The 20,923-nt window shown below is 32.1% G+C and overlaps 1 protein-coding gene across 3 annotated transcripts in view; it reads right to left on the bottom strand.

Moving 5' to 3' along the window:
* LOC114329237 (glucose dehydrogenase [FAD, quinone]-like) overlaps window positions 1–20,923 on the bottom strand; it is a 131,860-nt gene that overhangs the window by 23,616 nt on the left and 87,321 nt on the right. For 2 of the 3 annotated variants that reach the window (XM_050647094.1, XM_050647095.1), the window contains exon 2: window positions 2,669–2,847. In XM_050647094.1, coding sequence (XP_050503051.1) covers window positions 2,669–2,847 — 179 coding nt within the window. Of the gene's footprint in view, window positions 1–2,668; window positions 2,848–18,683; window positions 19,104–20,923 lie in introns of those variants that run through there. The other variant, XM_050647096.1, reaches the window with a different exon arrangement.

The raw sequence follows: 20,923 nt of genomic DNA, 5'->3' as shown, positions 1-20,923 counted from the left end.
ACCAAATCTTTGTGCTAAGGAAATACTAACTTTGTGGAAAACACCAATGAATTCAAAATCGACACATACTATCTTTTCGTAGATTTTAAATCGGTCTATGAGAGTGTCCTAAGAAATAAATTGTATGAAGCCATGGATGAATTCCACATCCCTGATAAACTGATAAGATTGGTTAAGGCTACAATGCGTAAAGTCGTTTGCAAAGTCGAAATACAGGGCGAACAATCACAGGCGTTTGAAACGAATGTTGGGCTGCGACAGGGAGATGCGCTGGCGTGTCTCCTCTTCAACATAGCTCTGGAAAAGGCGGCCAGAGATGCCCAAATAGACAACAGAGGAAATATTTTTAATAAATCATCCCAAATTTTGGCATATGCAGATGACGTGGACCTAGTTGCCCGCACAACACGAAAACTAGAAGAAATGTATACCACCCTCTCAAATGCCTCAAAAGATATGGGCCTGAAAGTAAACGAGGAGAAAACTAAGATGATGGCATCAACACCCAACAATAGAGCCAGAAACATCGGTCACCAATTCACTGTTGATAACTCTACCTTTGAAGTGGTGGACAAATTCACATACTTGGGCTCCCTGATCAGCAAGGAGAACGTCATGACGGAAGAAATCAAGCGAAGGATAATCCTAGCGAACAAATGCTATTTTGGACTGAGTAGACATATGAGAAGCAGAAACTTAAATCAAAAAACAAAAATAACCATATACAAAACCCTTATACAACCAGTGTTGACATATGGATCAGAGACGTGAACCAGCTCCAAGGCAGATGAAAACCTTCTGCTTATATTTGAACGAAGGATCCTGAGAGGAATATTCGGTGGCATCTGTGAAAATGGTATTTGGAGGAGGAGGTACAACTACGAGGTATACCACAGATATAAACATATATTTGGTGGTAAAGACGTAGTATCTCTTATAAGAATAGGAAGACTAAGATGGGCAGGACATCTAGCAAGATCACAGCATAACAACTCCTAGAAGAATTCTTATGTCACAACCTGTGGGAAGTAGAAATAGAGGTAGGCCAAAACTTAGATCAAAGGGTGGTGTAAATGAGAATGGAAGAAAAATAGGCGCAGCAAACTGGCAACGGTTGGCAATGAATAGGACTGACTGGCGTAATAGACTTGGGAAGGTCGAGGCTCTTTCATAGGACTGTAGCACCATTGATGATGATGAACCATTTTCAACTAGAATATAATGCGGCTGTAGTTTCGTGTTGCAACGAAATTGAAAATGGATATTCATTTTTGATTTACATGTTTACTCTGATTGGAGTACGAAGGGAACCATTCTCGTTGGAACTTTACCGCGCTGAGCAGATGGGACGTGAATTATAAATTGTAAAATTCCCTTATCTTCTTTGATGAGACCATAAAACCATGGACGAGATGATCCGGCGTTTATAGGCTTTTCTTTTCTCTGTTTAAGATGTTCCTGACTATACAGGGTGTTCCAGACTAATTTAGCCACGCTATATCTCTTAAACGAATAGAGATTTTCGAACGGGACAAAAAGTGATCTATTCTACTTATAATACACCTTAATATGGCGTAGTAAAAAAATCATCCCCTAAATATTCATCCCTTAGTTAAACTTTAGAAAACTTTAATTTTTTAGTAGCACCCTGTATATTTTTTTATAGTTTTGGATGTGGTCTTCTGTCGTCTATTCAACAGATTATTATAGAAGCTTTCAGGTACTTTCGGCCCTCGGTAATAATGCAATCTTTCATTCTTCGTTTAAATTTTTCAAAAATACTTATTAGTTTTCTCAGGATTTGAAAAATTGGCATTTAAAACACATTGGCGCGAAATTGCGGACGATGTGATGGTAGTTGCAGAAAGTGAACAAGACCTTCAAAGTAATATGGAAATCTGGAATGAAACACTAAAAAGATGTGGAATGATTTTGAACAAAAAGAAAAACAAAGTAATGAAGATAGGAGACAATCAAAAAATGAGCATTTCTATTGAGGGAAGAAAATTAGAACAAGTCGACATGTTTGAGTATTTGGGCACTAAGATAGAAGATTCAGGAGATAAAGAAATGGAAATCAATTCAAGAATAGGAAAAGCTATGAAAACTTACTATTTAATGAACAAGGGTTTAATAGGAAAAAGGGAAATTTCACGGAAAACCAAGATGAATATACAAGACGATATTCAGACCAATCCTCACTTTCGGTTGCGAATCGTGGGTATTGACAAATAGACAGAAAAGTAAACTACAGGCCACCGAAATGAAATACTTGAGAAGAGTGAGGGGAGTCACAAGAAGAGACAAAATTAGAAATAATGTAATACGGGAAGAGTTAAACATCCAACCCTTGATTTCATTTATTGAACAAAAACGGCTAAGTTGGTGGGGACATCTCCAACGTATGGAAGACCATCGACAGGTTAGAAGAGTATGGGAAGCCAAAGCATGGAAGAAGGCAAAGAGAGGAAGGCCTAAAAAGACCTGGGACAAAACAGTTGGGGAACTGCTGATAAGAAGAGGAACCACTTGGAATGAAGCAAGACGAATGGCAATAAATAAGAAGAATGGAGAAAATAAAAAATATATCTAATATAACTGAAAAGAGGTTTAGTCCCAAACAATTAAATACAATGTTTTTACTAGAATATTTAAATCCTGTACTTACATCACTGGTTGATGATGGATAACCTCCAGCTTCCAGCACCAACACTTTCCAGTTTGGATTTTCACTTAGTTTATTAGCTACCACTGCTCCAGCTGATCCAGAACCTACCACTATAAAGTCAAACTCATCTCCATCTTTCAATCTCGGCGCATAATCTTCTGTATAGTCATTGGGGTTTGCTAACTTGCATTTGGAACTCAATAAGCTATTGAGTAAAGTCAGAAAAAAATATCCTGACATGCCCTGTAGGTTTCCAGGACATGTGTCCTGCAAAAGGGACCCTATATCCATCGTTAGCTTCTGTGCGTTTATGCTCAAAAATCAATAGTTAGTTGTCTATTCACTTTTATTTTGTTAAACAATATCGGTCTTTGTGGATTGAAATATACTTTGCTCAGATAGTTCGTACACTGCTTAATGCGATCTTAATTGTAAAAATGTTTAATAGTTTTAAATGGATGTGTTTAATTTCTTTTCCTATTTTTAATAAATAACGATAAAAAATTATAGGCCAGGTCTTGAACATTCGTAGCGTTCGTGGTAGCGTTCTAAAGAAAATGCAATGATCAAAATTTCTCTTTTAATGTGTTTTACAGACTTCTCTGTCTTGCCAGTCTTATTTATCCAGATGTCTCTTTTCAATCGCTTTTCGTATTTCATAATTGACGCATCGCATGCCTATTTTTTATTTATATTTTATGTTCCATTATACAGGGTGTAACGAAAATACAGGTCATAAATTTAATCACATATTCTGGGACCAAAAATAGTTTGATTGAACCTAACTTACCTTAGTACAAATGTGCATATGAAAAAAGTTACAACCCTTTGAAGTTACAAAATGAAAATTGATTTTTTCCAATATATCGAAAACTATTAAAGATTTTTTATTGAAAATGGACATATGGCCAAACTTGGACACCCTATAAAAATTTTATGGGGGTTTAGTTCCTTTAAACCCCCCCAAACTTTTGTGTACGTTCCAAATAAATTGTTATTGTAGTACCATTACTTAAACACAATATTTTTAAAACTTTTTTGGCTCTTAGTACTTTTTCGAAAATTCAGTTTTTATCGAGATATTTTAAATATTTGTCAAATCCACCACATATTTGTATATGGTTAAGTACGATTATGGAGACTTGGTAAAAATATGAAAATTTATGTATGATTTACATTTTTAGGTATATTTTGAACCGTATTAAAAAAGAAGCCATATCTCGATAAAAGTTGCCTTCTTGAAAAAATACAAAGAGGCAAAAATGTTTTAAAAACATTTTGTTTAACTAATGGTATCGCAGTAATAGTTTAATTGGAGCGTACACAAACATTTGGGGGGTTTAAAGGAACAAAACCCCCATAAAAATTTTATGTAAACATATTAAAAAAGAAGCCGCAACTCGATAAAAACTGCCTTAACGAAAAAATACTAAGAGCCAAAAAAGTTTTAAAAATATTGAATTTAACTAATGGTACCACAATAATAATTTAATTTGAACGTACAGAAAAGTTTGGGGGGATTTAAGGGAACAAAACCCCCATAAAATTTTTATGGGGAGCACAAATTTCACTATAATTTTTCTTTAAGATGCTCCTGCCGTAAGAATGCCACATATCTATTTTCAATAAAAAATCTCTAATAGCTTTCGATATATTCGAAAAAATCGATTTTAATTTTGTAACTTCAAAGGGCTATAACTTTTTTTATGCGCATATTTGTACTAAGGTAAGTTCGGTTCATTCGAACTATTTTTGGTCCCAGAATATGTGATTTAATTTATGACCTGTATTTTTGTTACACCCTGTAGAGAGTACATTATCAACATTGCATGTTGTGTTTATGTATGTGTGTCATGTTTAGGGGCGTAGTCGCAAAATTTCGCGAAAATGTGTTTTAAATGCATTCTTTTTTCGAATCCTGAGAAAACTAATAAGTATTTTTGAAAAATTTAAACGCAGACTGAAAGATTTCAGGGACTTTCGGCCCTCGGTAATAATGCAATCTTTCATTCTGCGTTTAAGTTTTTCAAAAATACCTATTAGTTTTCTCAGGGTTCGAAAAAAAAATGAATCCATTTAAAACACATTGGCGCGAAATTTTGCTCCTACAAAAGTGTTATGCGCCACAGCTAGTGTTATGCCACTGTTATAGAATTTTTATAATACAAAAACTTTTTTTTTTATTTTAGAAAAGTGGTCTTTTTTCAAAGTAACTTAAAAAGTATTATTGATATTGTTCGTCCGCTATAACTTTTCCCATGCGTCACGATTAATTTTCAAACAAATTAAGTCAAAACATAAAGGGAAACGAACGTCGATGTGTATATACATTTTGTATACTGTATACTATATACTACACACATTGGCGTACGTTTCACTTTATGTTTTGACTTAATTTGTTTGAAAATGAATCGTGACGCAGGGGAAAAGTTATAGCGGAAGAACTATACGAAAAATTTTAAAGAGTAAAAAAATGTTGGCTTTGCTTTTATAAATATATTGGTTTTATTTTGTTTTTCTCTAAAATAAAAATTGGGATATGGATGTTCAAGGTTTGCATATATGTACTCATGATTTGTGACTCGTTCAAGACCTTTCAACTATGTAAATACAGTGATGAGCGCGCTAATAACCGGCAAAATATCGCAAAAGTTGGAAAATATAATACATTGTGATATAAAAAGAGATGAAACTACTGGAGGTGGAAATTATTGCTATAAAACTATAAATGAACATTACATTACATAGTTTCCCACCTTTAGACGTCTGTGACAGGAGTATTTTATAAAATTCACCTGTCCAGTGACAGTCATACTCATCCGATACGTCTAAAGTTGAGAAACTATGTAATATAATGTTACTTTATACGTTTATATCGATAATTTCCACCTCTACTAGTTTCATTTATTTTTATCTCACAACTTAATAAATTTTCCATCTTTTGCGTTGTTTTTCCGGTTATTAGCGCGCTGATCCCTGTAGATCCCTTTTCAAAATAAAAGGGATCCTGAAAGGTCAAACATTTATATTATAAACAATACATTGTATAAAATAAATTGTAAATCTGTAACGATTAACTTCATTTGGGGTGCTAAATAGGGGGAGATTTTCACGATTTTTACCAAGAAAGGGAGCCAACGATAATTTGCTTAGTTTTGATGCTAAAAACGTTTATAAAAAATTAAAATAAAGCGTTTTAAAAAGATTTTAAAAAAGTTTTCCCTGAAAAGTGCTTAGTTATGGTTTATAAAAGTTTTGGTTATTTCACGTTAAAATATTCGAATTTAAATTCCAAATACACGATTTGGAATTTGACGAATAAGAACAATTTTTCACGAGCTACAACTTTGCTTTTACTGGGTCGGTAGACTTGATGAATGCACAATTTCTTTCATTTTTGTATAAGCTACATTTTTGCTAACAATAGGTTTGTTCTAGCATCAGTTTCAAACGGTTTGAAACCATCAGCGAATAGTGGACCAGCGCGAGTAGAGGGGATAGCACTGCTGACTGTATTATGTTCTCTCACTGACAAACTGTTTGCTGACGGTTTCTGACTAGTTTGACTGTTTGCTAGAACAAACGTAATATTTTTTCGATAAAATAATTTTTGGAGTTACTATTTCCGAAAAACCGGCTGAAAACGTGGTTTTTTGTTAAAAAATAAACACTCGCTAGTATCTCGAAAAGTATTGACTTAGATAAAAAGCTCTATATAACAAAAGTTGCTTATTAATAAGTCAATAGTCAAGTAGGATAATTTCCGGACTTCCTTTAAACCTATGTTTTTCACCCCAGCGCAGGGGTTATTTTCTATTTGCTGATAAAAACATAAATATAAGTGAAGTTAGACGCCTTTCTTTTCTTGTTTCTTCACATAATTTGACAAATTTGTCACATTTTTGATACGTTACGTCAAAATAAAGGATCCTTTATTAAAAGATTTTTGTCCTCTATTTTTCCTTAAATTCGGGCGGCCTGTATTTTATTACAGGACAAAAATAAAGGACGTGATACTGCGCTTGCGTATATGTCAAAATAAAGGATCTTTTATTAAAGGACGTTGTTAAATAGGGTTTCGATATCTCTCTATTAGAGAGATATCGAAACCCTAAGTTAAAACTTCCTTTATTACAGGATCTTTTAATAAACGACAAATACAGGATATGTCTAATGAGAGTTATCGGAAACGCAGTTTTGAGGAATCTCTTATTTTGACAAATGACACATTAAATATTTTTGTAAATATAAAAATAACATAAAATTCTATTTGTTGATAAAAATATAAATATAAGTGAAGTTAGACGCCTTTCTTTTCTTGTTTCTTCACATAATTTGACAAATTTGTCACATTTTTGACACGTTACGTCAAAATAAAGGATCCTTTATTAAAAGATTTTTGTCCTCTATTTTTCCTTAAATACGGGCGGCCTGTATTTTATTACAGGACAAAAATAAAGGACGTGATACTGCGCTTGCGTATATATCAAAATAAAGGATCTTTTATTAAAGGACGTCGTTAAATAGGGTTTCGATATCTCTCTGTTGTCACCGGCAAATAAAGGATCCTTTATTAGAGGATACTTTAATAAAGGACAAATACAGGACGGGTGTAAAAGAGTGGTATTGCAAACGCAGTTAAGGAATCTTTTATTTTGACAAATGACATGAAATATTTTTGCAAATATAAAAATAACTTATAAAATTGCATTTGTTGATAAAAATTAAAATAAGATAATTGAAAAGACTAAAACGTTAAATTTAATTATTTTGTCATTTAAAGATGTTTAGAGAACAACATCGCACCTTGAAAACAAAAGTGGCACTATACTGAAAACATCAATTTTTAGTTATAGCGATATCTGCATTACTTTTGACTAAACGCTCCTATTGCAGAGACTCCTGTTCTAATAGCTCGCATAGTTTCTCCTAGAAGTCGCTAGTGTCCCTTTTGACTTTTAGGTGTTTTGTCAATGTGGTAATTTAAAAAGTGGCACTCTATCGGTTTCGTGTCGGTTTCCGGCGGATTGTTGAGGGAGAAGCACGTTGTTGTAAGTAAAAAAGTGACTTTTTTTTAGTGCCGGTTTTCACGTAAATTTAAAATGTTAAGTTTCATTAAGTATAATTAATAGTTTGTTTACTTTTACCAAATAAACGATTTTTCTTTTTAATATGACACAATTTCGTTTTATTTTTCTCTTTTTTTATCATTTAGGTAAATATTAACTTGACCTTTTATTCTAATAATCAGAACTTTTATGTAAAACAAAAGTGGCACTATAAGGAATTTTTTTAAAGATTTTTTTCTAAATTATTAGGTACGTTATTAACTTGCCTTCTTCGGGAGAAACTAATTGTACCTTAATCAAACTGTTAAATAACATTAATTATAGTATTTAATTCGGTTATTTTAGTTTAACATCCATTACAGAACTGTTCGAAAAACTTTAAACGGTCATACTGAAATATCTAGATTTTGGGATAATGTCACTTTTGTTTTCAAGGTGCGAATATTATATCCCATAATACTCATCGTTCAATAATATGGAAGTGCAATTGGAAATACTATTTTAGGAGTTTTTAAATACTTTTGCATTATGGGTATTTAAAATGGGGAATTTCTGGAGAATATATTATTAAGGAATAGTGAATAGTGGATATCCAGTCCTCAAATATAACTACCTAATGACACCATTGCAGAATATTCAGACAGAAGTTGTGTTTTATAATCAATCACAAATCCCTTCAAGAATTGTTGTTGAAAGAACATTTGGTATTTTGAAGAGATTTCCCATTTTAACATATGTAATGAGATGCTATAATATCAGCTTGTTCAGTTTTACATAATATTGCAGTAGATAATAGAGAAAACGTTGAAATACTGGCAAATGAGTGTGCTGTTGATATTGATATATTAGAAGCTGTGGCAGTACATTTTCAACCAGGAGCTAATCTAATGCAACTAAATTGTGTGTGTGTTTGTTTAAAAATATTGTTCGACATTTAAAGCTAGCTTAAACTAATTTTATTTTTGTTGAACTGCAGTTTGTTAATAAATTTATAAATAAATATAAATATTATATTGGTGACTGATTTTAAGTATTTTATGATCATTAGCAGGTTTTAAATAATAAATTTATAAATATATACATGCTATTGGTGTTTGATCTTTTATCGTTTAAAATATGTTCATTACGATCCATTATGGCCCTCTCTTTTCACCTCTGGATAACTAGTTATCAGGAAGTTTATCTGACAGATTAGATACTAATAAATATCTGACAAAGAAAAACTAACTAGTTATCCGGAGCTGAAAAGACAGATACTAAGGATACTGTTATATAAACTTCCCAATAATTAGTTATCTGGAAATGAAAAGATCTTCTTCTTCTCTTCATTTGAATGGCCTTAGCTGCCAGGGCTATCCGGCCAGATGAAAAGATCTCTAATATCTAATCTGTCAGATAAACTTCCCGATAGACAAAAATATAGTAGAAGAATTAAGCTTTATGGTGGTTTTTTATTAATTTTTTGTCAGTGTTTAAATAGGGCTTTTAAATAGGGTCATATGTTAATGGTATATACCAATGATACAAACCAAAGACGTATGACGTAGACATATTAATATTATGTGACACATGACAGAAGCTAGAAACAAATGACATTCGATGAAAAGTCCTATAAACAAATACTGATGACTGATGGCATGAAATGGATCACAAACAAGAAGGTTCTAGGAAGAATGAAGAAATAATTAGAGATTGTGTTTACTATTAAACACATAAAACTGCAGTATCTGGGACACATAATAATATGAGAAATCAGCACCGTTACTCCCTTCTGCAGTACATATTGCAAAGTACAGTCAAAGGTAAGTGAAGACCCAGTAGAGGGACAATATCAATGGAACTGTTTCGAATCGTAGGCAATAGGAAGATTTCGATAGGAACCAAAAGAAGAAGATGGCATGAAAATGAAAGTGTATTAATACTTTTGATTAAAAACAATACAGGGTGAGGCAAATAAAGGGCCTATTAGAAATATCTCGAGAACTAAAGGCAACAGAATCATGAAAATTGGAATAAAGGGGTTTTGAAGGATGATCTATTAAATGAAAATATTTTCATCTCTTTGCAACTTCCGGTTATACCGGAAGTTGCTTATAACTTCGTTTTTTTAAATGGGACACCCTGTATATTTTTACATTTTTGGATTCTCTTTGATGTCTTCTTTCTTAAAATATCAGGTTTTGTAATATTATACAGGGTATTTTAAAAGATAATTACGATTTTTTATTAATTTCGTAGCAAAATTAACACCCTGTAGAATTGTAGTAGTTTGACATCTAAAACTCTACTTACGTTCAAATGATTTTTAATATACTCTACTATTGTTAAGAATCATTAGTATAGCTAAATTTTTAATTTTAGTATACAGGGTTGGTCGAAACTCGGAATGAGTATTTTCTGAGTTTTCTTAAATGGAACACCCTGTATTTTAGTATTGTAATGAAATGATATTTTATGGTACTTTTTTATTTCTTAAGCATTCCCTATACCTAACTGCTTTAATTTGTGCTTAATTGTTAATCGAACCAACAATCTTAACTACGTAGGTATTTTGATAGCTAAACCATTATTGGTAATTTTAAGGACCAGTCTGGATTAATATGTATTTATTTCTAAAAAATTATTTGGGATTGAGTATTTTCACGGCCAACCTAATAAAATAAAATTTTACGTATTTTTTGTTGCAATTAATGTTTAGCTTGATTCACCAATAACTCACAAATTAAAGCAGTTAGGTATAGGGAATGCTTAAGAAATAAAAAAGTACTATAAAATATCATTTCACTACAATACAAAAATATAGGGTGTTCTATTTAAGAAAACTCAGAAAATACTCATTCCGAGTTTCGACCAACCCTGTATACTAAAATTAAAAATTTAGCTATACTAATGATTCTTAACAATAGTAGAGTATATTAAAAATAATTTGAACGTAAGTATAGTTTTAGATGTCAAACTACTACAATTCTACAGGGTGTGAATGTTGCTACGAAATTAATAAAAAAAACGTAATTATCTTTTAAAATACCCTGTATAATATATTTTAAGAAAGAAGACATCGAAGAGAATCCAAAAATGTAAAAATATACAGGGTGTCCCATTTAAAAAAATGAAGTTGTAAGCAACTTCCGGTATAACCGGAAGTTGCAATAACCGGAAGTTGCAAAGAGATGAAAATATTTTCATTTAATAGATCATCCTTCAAAACCCCTTTATTCCAATTTTCATGATTCTGTTGCCTTTAGTTCTCGAGATATTTCTAATAGGCCAGTTATCTGCCTCACCCTATATAGATTCTAATTTATGTATGTATACACCGTTCTTAGGCGTCAACGCCCTTCGGTAGGGATCTATGGAGGAGTATCACCAAGCCGGAAGCCCTTATCCCTTCCCGTACCGCTCCTCCATAGGCCGATCAGACGCCAGTTTATTCCAGACCAAGCCGTAGACTCTATTGAGTTTTATACTACGGCGTTGGCCTTTTATAAATTTCATGACCTAGCTGAGGCTCGAACCAGCGACCGCAAATCGCAAATCCACTAAACTTGTCGATCGACTGAGCCCCAGCGAAGTCAAGATTCTAATTTATAAAAGATCAAATTTTCAAAAAATAAATACTTGAACCTTTGTTTTATTTTGTTAACCTGTTGTTATATTTTATTATTATATCTGTTGAATTGAACTCTATTTTGAATCTAGAATTTTAACAAATCCTAACCTTCATTAAAATTTATTGAAATTACCTCTTATATCTATAATAAATATTTATTTCTATACAAAAATGTAAAATATATTGAGTTTAAATGAGTTAACATATGTATTCTATGTCTGATCATTGTAATTAGGAACACTTTAAAATTATTTACATAATATTCCTTTTGACAACTTTTTGTAATCACTCAAGCTTCAATAAAATGTTCTTTTTTATATTCCTTTGGGTCAAAACATCAATAAATATATATCTGAGAATAATACTTAGAGTTCTTTTTAATAAATAAAGCCCAACATACAACTTTAATGATGAAACTTTTATCAAATATCAATTCCACAATATATAAATTATCAATACAAAGTACAAAAAAGCCACAAGATAAATTTAAAATACAAGTGAAGTTAGACCTTTCTTCACATTTTTGACACGTTATGTCAAAATAAAGGAACTTTTATTAAAAGAATGGTGTCCTCTAATTTTCCTTCAATACAGGCGGCCTGTATTTTATTAAAGGACAAAAATAAAAGACGCAATACTGCGCATGCTTATATGTCAAAATAAAGGATCTTTTATTACAGGCCGACTTAAAAGACGTTGGCAATAACTCTCTATTATCAAATATTGAATTTAATCCAAATAATATTTTAGTAAGTTTTGACATAAACAGTTTATTTACAAGTGTGCCATTAGATAAAACTTTAAACATAATCAAAACGAAATTAGAGAATGATAATGATAATACATTGACAACTAGGACAAGACTAAATGTATCAGCTATAATGGAGTTATTGACATTATGTACTAATAATACCTATTTTCAGCTAAATAATGAATTCTATAAACAAAATTTTGGTCTAGCAATGGGCTATTCTTTATCTCCATTATTGGCTAATATATGTATGGAGGATTTCGAAACTAATATCATTTCTAAACAAAATTTAAAACCCACAGTATGGTGGAGATATGTAGATGATGTGTTTTCAATAGGGCCTCATAGATCAGAATTATTGGATACATTCCTAAATATTATAAACGATCAAGAAGAGACAATAAAATTTACAATGGAAAAGGAATATGATAATAACACCCTATCTTTCCTCGATGTTTTAGTCTTAAAGAAGGATACTGGATATGAGACTCAAGTGTATAGAAAACCAACACATACCAACAAATATCTCAATTACAAACCAAATCACAACATCAACGTTAAAAAGGGAATCATTAAATCCTTATATGATAGAGGCAAAATTACTTGTTCTAACGAAAATTCATTCTTAGAAGAAAAACAATTGTTAACATTTGTTTTATTAAAAAATGATTATCCTTTATCGTTTATAAATAAGGAATTGTCAAGATTGGATCGAATCGAACAGAAAAACTTAAAACGGGATCCTATAGCATTTACAAGAAATAATACGAGGAAAATATGAATACCATATACAGGGTGTTTCATTGGGAAAGTAACATACGTTAACTGTAGAAAGAGGACACTTAGGCGGTCTCAAAAATACCATACTTAATGGGTCTTACTCCATTAATAACAAAGATACTGGGTGGTTTATCTACTTTGCCATTTTCTTAATTGGTTCATAACTTTTTAACCACACTGTATATTTATTTTATATTTGGCACGCAAATATCATTTAAGGTGTACAATAAATTAATTTATTTACAATTGTAAAAAATCCAGGTCCGGATTAAAAAATATTTGAAAAATGTTCCGACCCAAAAACAACACCCTGTACATTAAATGTTTTTAAAATCGATTTTCCAGTTGAAAAGAGGATAAAAAACCAAATTTGTGGTATACTTTGAGTTTTCGGCAAAATGATTTTTCTGGTCAAATTTTGAGTTTGAATTCTGAAATTATGTGAATTGCGAGAGCTCTAACTAGAAAAAAATTGAAATACAGCTTAAAACTTGTCAACCGCACTGTATATTGATTTTATATTTAACACGCGAATATTCTTTTAGGTGCCCAATTAATTAATTTACTTACAATTATAAAAAATCCAGGTCCGTATTAAAAAATATTGTATAAATGTTCCGACCCAAAAAAATACCCTGTATATTAAATTTTTTTTAAATGGATTTTGAATTTGAAAAGAGGATGAAAACTAAATTTAGTAGTATACTTTGAATTTTCGGCAAAATGATTTTTCTGGTAAAATTTTGAACTTGAATTCTGAAATTATGTCAATTGCGAGAGCTCTAAACAGAAAAAATTAAAATGCGACTTAATTTTTTTATTTAATACCATTATTTAATCTAAATTGGTAAAATGTTAACACTTCAGTGTTTTTTAATTATGTGCGACAAATAGTTTATGGCGAATATTCAACTTTAAATAATGAATAAATAATAAAGGGTCAATAAAAAATACATCAATTTAATCAACAAAGTATCTAAAAATTATAACAAACAGCGAAAATTTGCAGTATAATAACTATTCAAACTAAAGCACTTATTTAAAATTACCACCATAAGAAATTATTGTTATGTGTGCAAATGTTAATATTTTACCAATTTATAAAATAATGGTATTAATTAAAATTAAGTCATATTTTAATTTATTTTACTTTGAGCTTCGCAATGCACATAATTTCATAATTCAAATTCAAAATTTTACCAGAAAAATCATTTTGCCGAAAATTCAAAGTATACCCCTAAATTTAGCTTTTCATATTCTTTTCAAATGCAAAATCCATTTAAAAAAAATTTAATATACAGAGTATTTTTTTGGGTCGGAACATTTATGCAATATTTTTTAATCCGGACCTGGATTTTTTATAATTGTAAATAAATTAATTGATTGGACACCTAAAAGAATATTCGCGTGTTAAATATAAAATCAATATGCAGTGCGGTTGACAAGTTGTAAGCTGTATTTCAATTTTTTTCTACTTAGAGCTCTCGCAATTCACATAATTTCAGAATTCAAATTCAAAATTTGACCAGAAAAATCATTTTGCCGAAAATTAAAAGTATACCACTAAATTTAGATTTTCATCCTCTTTTCAACTAAAAAATCTATTTTAAAAAAATTTAATGTACAGGGTGTTGTTTTTGGGTCGGAACATTTTTCCAATATTTTTTAATCCGGACCTGGATTTTTTACAATTTTAAATAAATTAATTTATTGTACACCTTAAATGATATTTGCGTGCCAAATATAAAATAAATATATAGTGTGGTTAAAAAGTTATGAAACAATTAAGAAAATGGCAAAATAGATAAAACACCCAGTATCTCTGTTATTAATGGAGTAAGACCCATTAAGTATAGTATTTTTGAGACCGCCTAAGTGTCCTCTTTCTACAGTTAACGTATGTTACTTTCCCAATGAAACACCCAAGGACTATCCGAGAAACGTAAAACAATAGGAAATAAATTCAACATTTCAACAACATTTAAAACAACAAACACGTTAAGATCTATTCTATCTAAAACTAAACCTAACAGTGAACAAGAAAGAACAAAGAATTGTATTTATAAAATACCTTGTGAATGCGAACAATTTTATTTAGGTGAAACATCAAGACCATTAAACGTTAGAATAAGTGAACATCAGTCGTATATTAAAAATAGAGAATTTGATAGATTTCAGATATGTCAACACGCATGGGATAATGAACATAGAGTTCAGTGGAGAGATTCAAGTATAGCCCTGAAAGAAACAGGAACCGAATCGAATGAACTATCTTTCAATAAAGTCGTCCCAGGAACGCAAATCATAAATATTGGCAATATCATTTTAAAGTCTTCTTACCTTAAAATGTATAATATATGTCTGAATTGCCGATATAAATGAGTCAAACTAAATAAATTATTAGAAGAATTTTTTTACTAAGCAACAACATCATCATTCTCTTTGCCTTATCCCTATGCGGGGTCGGCTTCCCTAATTGCATTTCTCCACACAACTCTATCTTCAGTCACATCAATGTCAATCCCCTTTACCAACATGTCCTGCCTTATCGTCTCCCCCCAGGTCTTCTTTGGTCTTCCTCTCCTACTCCTTCCAGGAATCTGCACTTCAGCTATTCTTCGTATTGGGCGATTAACGTCTCGACGGTGAACACCAAACCATCTTAACCTATGCTCTCTCATTTTGGCATCAATTGGTGCCACACCTAGACTTCCCCTAATATACTCATTTCTAATTTTATCCTTCTTTGTCACTCCACTCATCCATCTAAGCATTCTCATTTCCGCCACATGCATTCGTTGTTCCTCTTTCTTTTTCACTGCCCAACATTCAGTTCCGTACATCATAGCCGGTCTTATGGCTGTTTTATAGAATTTTCCCTTCAGCTTCATTGGCATTTTTCTGTCACACAACACACCACTCGCTTCTTTCCACTTCATCCATCCAGCCCTAATTCTACTGCATGCATCTCCATCTATTTCTCCATTACTCTGTAATACCGATACTAGGTACTTAAAACTATTGCTTTTCACAATCGTTTCACCATCCAAAGATACCATTTTATTTGTTGTAACTCCATCTTTAAATGAACATTCCAAATACTCTGTTTTTGTCCTACTAAGTTTTAAACCTTTTTCCTCCAGAGCTTGTCTCCACTGTTCCAGTTTTTGTTCTAAGTCTCTTTCACTGTGTCCTACTAACACGACATCATCAGCATACATTAAGCACCATGGAATGTTACCCTGTAGATTCGCTGTTATCTGGTCCAAAACTAATGAGAATAAATACGGACTAAGCACAGAGCCTTGGTGCAATCCTACTTTCACATGAAATTTATCAGTCTCTCCCACACCTGTCCTAACACTAGTCGTTACTCCCTCATACATATCCCTCACAATCTTTACATATTCACCAGGGACTCCTTTCTTATTGAGTGCCCACCACAGAATCTCTCGAGGAACTCTATCATATGCTTTCTCAAGATCAATAAATACCATATGAGCGTTTGTTTCTTTACTCCTGTATTTTTCCATCAACTGTCTTATAATGAAAATTGCATCTGTTGTTGATCTACCCTGCATAAAGCCAAATTGATTCTCGCCAAGACCACCACCAAGTCTCTTTATCCTCAAACTTTTTCCTGACGTTTTCCCAAGTATTTCAATAGCAGTCTCTCTAATATTACTGGCCATTTTTCTCCAAATTGTATTAGGGCTTCCTTTCATGTTCCAACATATTTTTTCTACTATTCTTCTCCTGAATAGACCTTCTTTCTCATCTTTCAGCAGCCACCACTTGATTTTTTGTGATCTTCTCCGATATTTTTGTTGTTTCGCTTTTTACTTCGATGTCCAGAACAAGCAGCTTATGTTGTTGACTTACTGTCTCACTAACTATTGCCTTGCAGTCCTTGCATTCACGTATGTCTTCTTTCCTTATCATGAAGTAGTCTATTTGGGATTGATGTTGTCCACTTTTGTAGGTAATGAGTTGAGTTTCTCTCTTTTTAAAGAGTGTGTTAACAATCGCCATATCCAATGCTGTTGCTAATTCAAGCATGTCATCTCCAGCTTCATTTCTAGTTCCAAAGCCTAATCCCCCATGTATTGTTTCATATCCTGTCTTGGTTTGGCCCACATGTGCATTGAAATCACCTCCTATTATAACTTTCTCCTCTGCTGAAATATCACTCAGTACGTCTCCTAATTTTACTAAGCAACAACATTTTTGTTTAATTCATTAATATTTTTTTTATTTTGACAACGACACCCGATTTGGGCGTCGAAACGTTAATAAAATCATTATTTTAGTAAAATTGTGGCTTATTTCCCATCAAAACTAGTTAATAAATTGTGATAATAAACATAAGTATAATTCATTCATATTAAGATTATATAATTATATATAAGATTATATAAGATTATTTCATTCATAGGAGATTCTGGCCAATAGAAAGCTACAGAAATCTAAATTAGGTGGATAATTTTTGATAATTTCCCGTCGTCAAGTATATTACGTCAGATGCCCTTTGTTGCTATGAAAAAATACATTCAGTAACATTAATGACAATTAATGGTTTAAAAATTATAAAAGTGATGACTTTCAACCGTAAAATATTTATAACAACTGTGTGTTTAATTGTACTAATTTGTACTTACATAAATAAATTACAATAAAATTTTGGTTTTGAACAGTTTTATTCATGAAATAATCGCAACAAATTGCACTCGATCTCTAAAATTAATATAGAGTTTTTGCCCTCGTGACACTTTGACATAATTTCACTCGCCTTCGGCTCGTGAAATTAAAACTGTCAAAGTGTCACTCGGGAAAAATTCAATAATTTTAGAGCTCTTGTGCAGTTACTACTGATAATTTTACGATAATTTAATCCAATTCGCCTAGTCCGAGAATGTAAGGGAGCTTAGAGTTCTTTTAAGACGGCGCATTGTAAATAGTTTTTTTTAAATACCTTCAGAGAGCTTTTATTTAGAAAAACAGAAACTGGTACGCCTATTTATCTTCCATAGATCAATCGATTCCATCAATTGCGAATTTATAGTACCGGTCATAGGCGTCCGTTTTGGGTAAGTCGACGGTTATTTTATCGCGTAATTTTTTCTCTTTAATTTAGAGAAAAACGATTAGAAAACAAAAGTTGCTTAAAATTAGCCAGTCTATCTACTTCCGGACTTATTTTCAACGTTTTTCACCCCTGATAAGGGATGAAACTCACCCACAGGGCAAAAGCACTACTCTCTCAGTTAACTACAGGTAGTCAGTCAACTACTACTCTCCAAATATAATGGTTGGGTTTAATACCCATACCATGATCAAAATGTTTTGTGTTTGTACTGGTTAAGTGACAGTTTTTCATGTATTAATTAATTTTTCATCACCCGGAGTTGCACAGCAACAGCAGACAATTGAAACAGGTCTAGATATTGTAATGCAATTTTAACATCTAATATCCAATTTTCAACACGATGCACAGAACTCTAACTAGTGATACTTTTTTTTTATTCATTGACCGTTATCTCCGAAGATGACATTTTTGACGAAAGCGCTTAGCTAAGGATAATAAAATACATTTACACACTTTAATATACGAATTTTCTTCACTTCCTTTATTCATTCAAGTGTGTACAAAATTTATCAGTCTTTCAACTAAAGTTGTGGTGGATTCCTATATAATAGTGTAATCCTTAACAGAATAGTTGCCAAACCATATCCCAATGATAGTATTTCTCTCCAAATCAGGATGTTGTAAACTGAAAGTTGAACTAACAACTACTAAAACAGCCGTTTGTATAAAACTAAATTCTATATTTCAATAATTAAGACAAAATAATAATATACTATAATTCAGTGTGTTTATCACTCCAGTATTTGGTAATAATTAGTCCCGCTTTATAACCAATCATCATAGAGGCCGCATGCGTGTTAGCACTGACTATATTCGGCATAATACTAGCATCGACCACTCTTAAGTTATCGATTCCAAACACTCTTAACTCTGGATCAACCACAGAAGTTCCATCATCTGCAGGTCCCATCTTGCATGTTCCTGTGGGATGGTAGACTGTTGTAGTGAGATGTCTTAGGGAGCACTTCCAGTAGTCATCTGAACGAAACTCAAATTTGTCGCATTCAGGAAGATCTAACTGCACTATTTGTGGATCATACTTTTTCAGAGGGGAACTTTCTATGAGATTTTCCAAAAATCTGAAAATTGAATAGAAATTGCAAATAAGGCAAAATGATACCAGTCCCGACAAAGTGAAAGAATCTAAAACCGGCCACTCACAGTACTGCGGTGTCGTTCGACAATATCGTCAATTTCTGCAGTAATAATAGTATGATACAATTGATCCAAATAATGGCATAACCCAGACATCCAAAGTGAAAGTTATCTTCCAACATCAAATTGTTCTATATGGTCCACATAATGTTCAGAAAAAAGTCACACTATTTTGAGCGTCGGGTTTGGGGGCAGGTGGGGGAGAAACGGTAAATTCTTAGTTTTTGAAGTTATACTTCTTTACGTGCATATGAGGGTGAATTTTAATAGGATTAAAACCTTTGATCCCGGCGCAGTCGCATTACAACTTTGTTCTGATTGGATGTTCAAATGACATAACAAAAATTATCCAATATGGCAGCTGTGGAACTGTGGTTTGGTTATGTATGGTGTATGGTTGTTGCATTTTAAAATTTGTAGGAAGAGAAACAACAAACAAAAAATTAGTTAATGGTTATACTGCCTTTTTAAATAGTTTTCATATTATATTTTTGGACTTATTAACATAGAAGAGATGATTGTTGTATGTCAATGTGAAAACCCATCAAACTGTGACTAGTATGAGTGCCGCAAAATTACTGATAAAAAACCTATTAGCTCGAAGGCGTAAAGAACTGTGGATAACAACAATCAACCGGGACGATCTACGATCTCGCTTATTCAAAGCTAAAGAATCTTACACTGGTAAGTGTTTTAAAATAAGTAGATCAAATTTTGTTATGATATTGTCAAATTGTGAAACGTCAAAATATTTATATTTCATTTATTAACATTAATATTAATAATACAACTTGCGCAATTTGAAAAATGTGGTTTAAAAGGTTTTTTATTATAATTTTGTGTCTTTGGATTTGTCTTCCTTGGGCATAAAATAATAAAACATCTATTTTTTATTTCACTTGTCACCGTGATGTGTAAATATGTATATCTGACACGTTAACAGTATGTGCCTTGATGGTCTTGTTGGTAGAGCATTGGACCAGAGATTGAGAGTACGCGAGGTTGCGGGTTTAATTCCCGGACGATTCATACTTTTTTCGTTTTTTTTTTTAATATTTGGCATTGTTAAGTTTTGGTTAAATTTGTACGTGCGTACAAAGTACACACACATTGTTTTTTTACGTTTTTCGTCAATATTTTAAAACTATGCGGTTTAGCATGAACAACCTGTTATACCAAAGTGTTCTACATTTTTGAAATAAAAAAGGCCCTATACATAATCCTTATAAAATGAACGGTTCCAAAGTTACGGAGGTAATATAGTATAATTGGTCCAAAAAAACTCCTAACCCAGACATCCAAAGTAGAAGTTTTCCTCCAACACCAAATTATTCTATATGGTCCACATATTGTTTAGTAAAAAGTTACACCATTTTGAGCGTCCGGTTTAGAGGGGAGATGGGGGAGAAGTCGGTAAACTAGTAGCTTTTTTACGTTTTTCGTCAATATTTCTAAAACTATGCCTTAACGTAAACAATTTTCTATACAAAAATGTTCTACATAAAATTTAAAACAAAAAATGTCCGATACATATATACGTTTACGAGTAGACGTTTCGTCTACTGCTCAGTAGACATCATCAGTTCATCTACAAAAAGAGTGTTATAAGAAACAACATCCAAAAGAGAGGTAAAAAAAGCACTAGCGTTACCTTAAAAAGACATGTAGCAAAAGATAAGATATACATAGTAAAAAAACCTTATCCATGAACCAACGTAATGTAAAAGTGTATAACATTTAGGTG

Source organism: Diabrotica virgifera, chromosome 3 (assembly GCF_917563875.1).
Source record: "Diabrotica virgifera virgifera chromosome 3, PGI_DIABVI_V3a".
In the NCBI taxonomy this organism is placed as follows: Eukaryota; Metazoa; Arthropoda; class Insecta; order Coleoptera; family Chrysomelidae; genus Diabrotica; species Diabrotica virgifera.
Note: the sequence above shows the minus strand (reverse complement) of the source record. Positions and strands in the feature narration are given on the sequence as shown.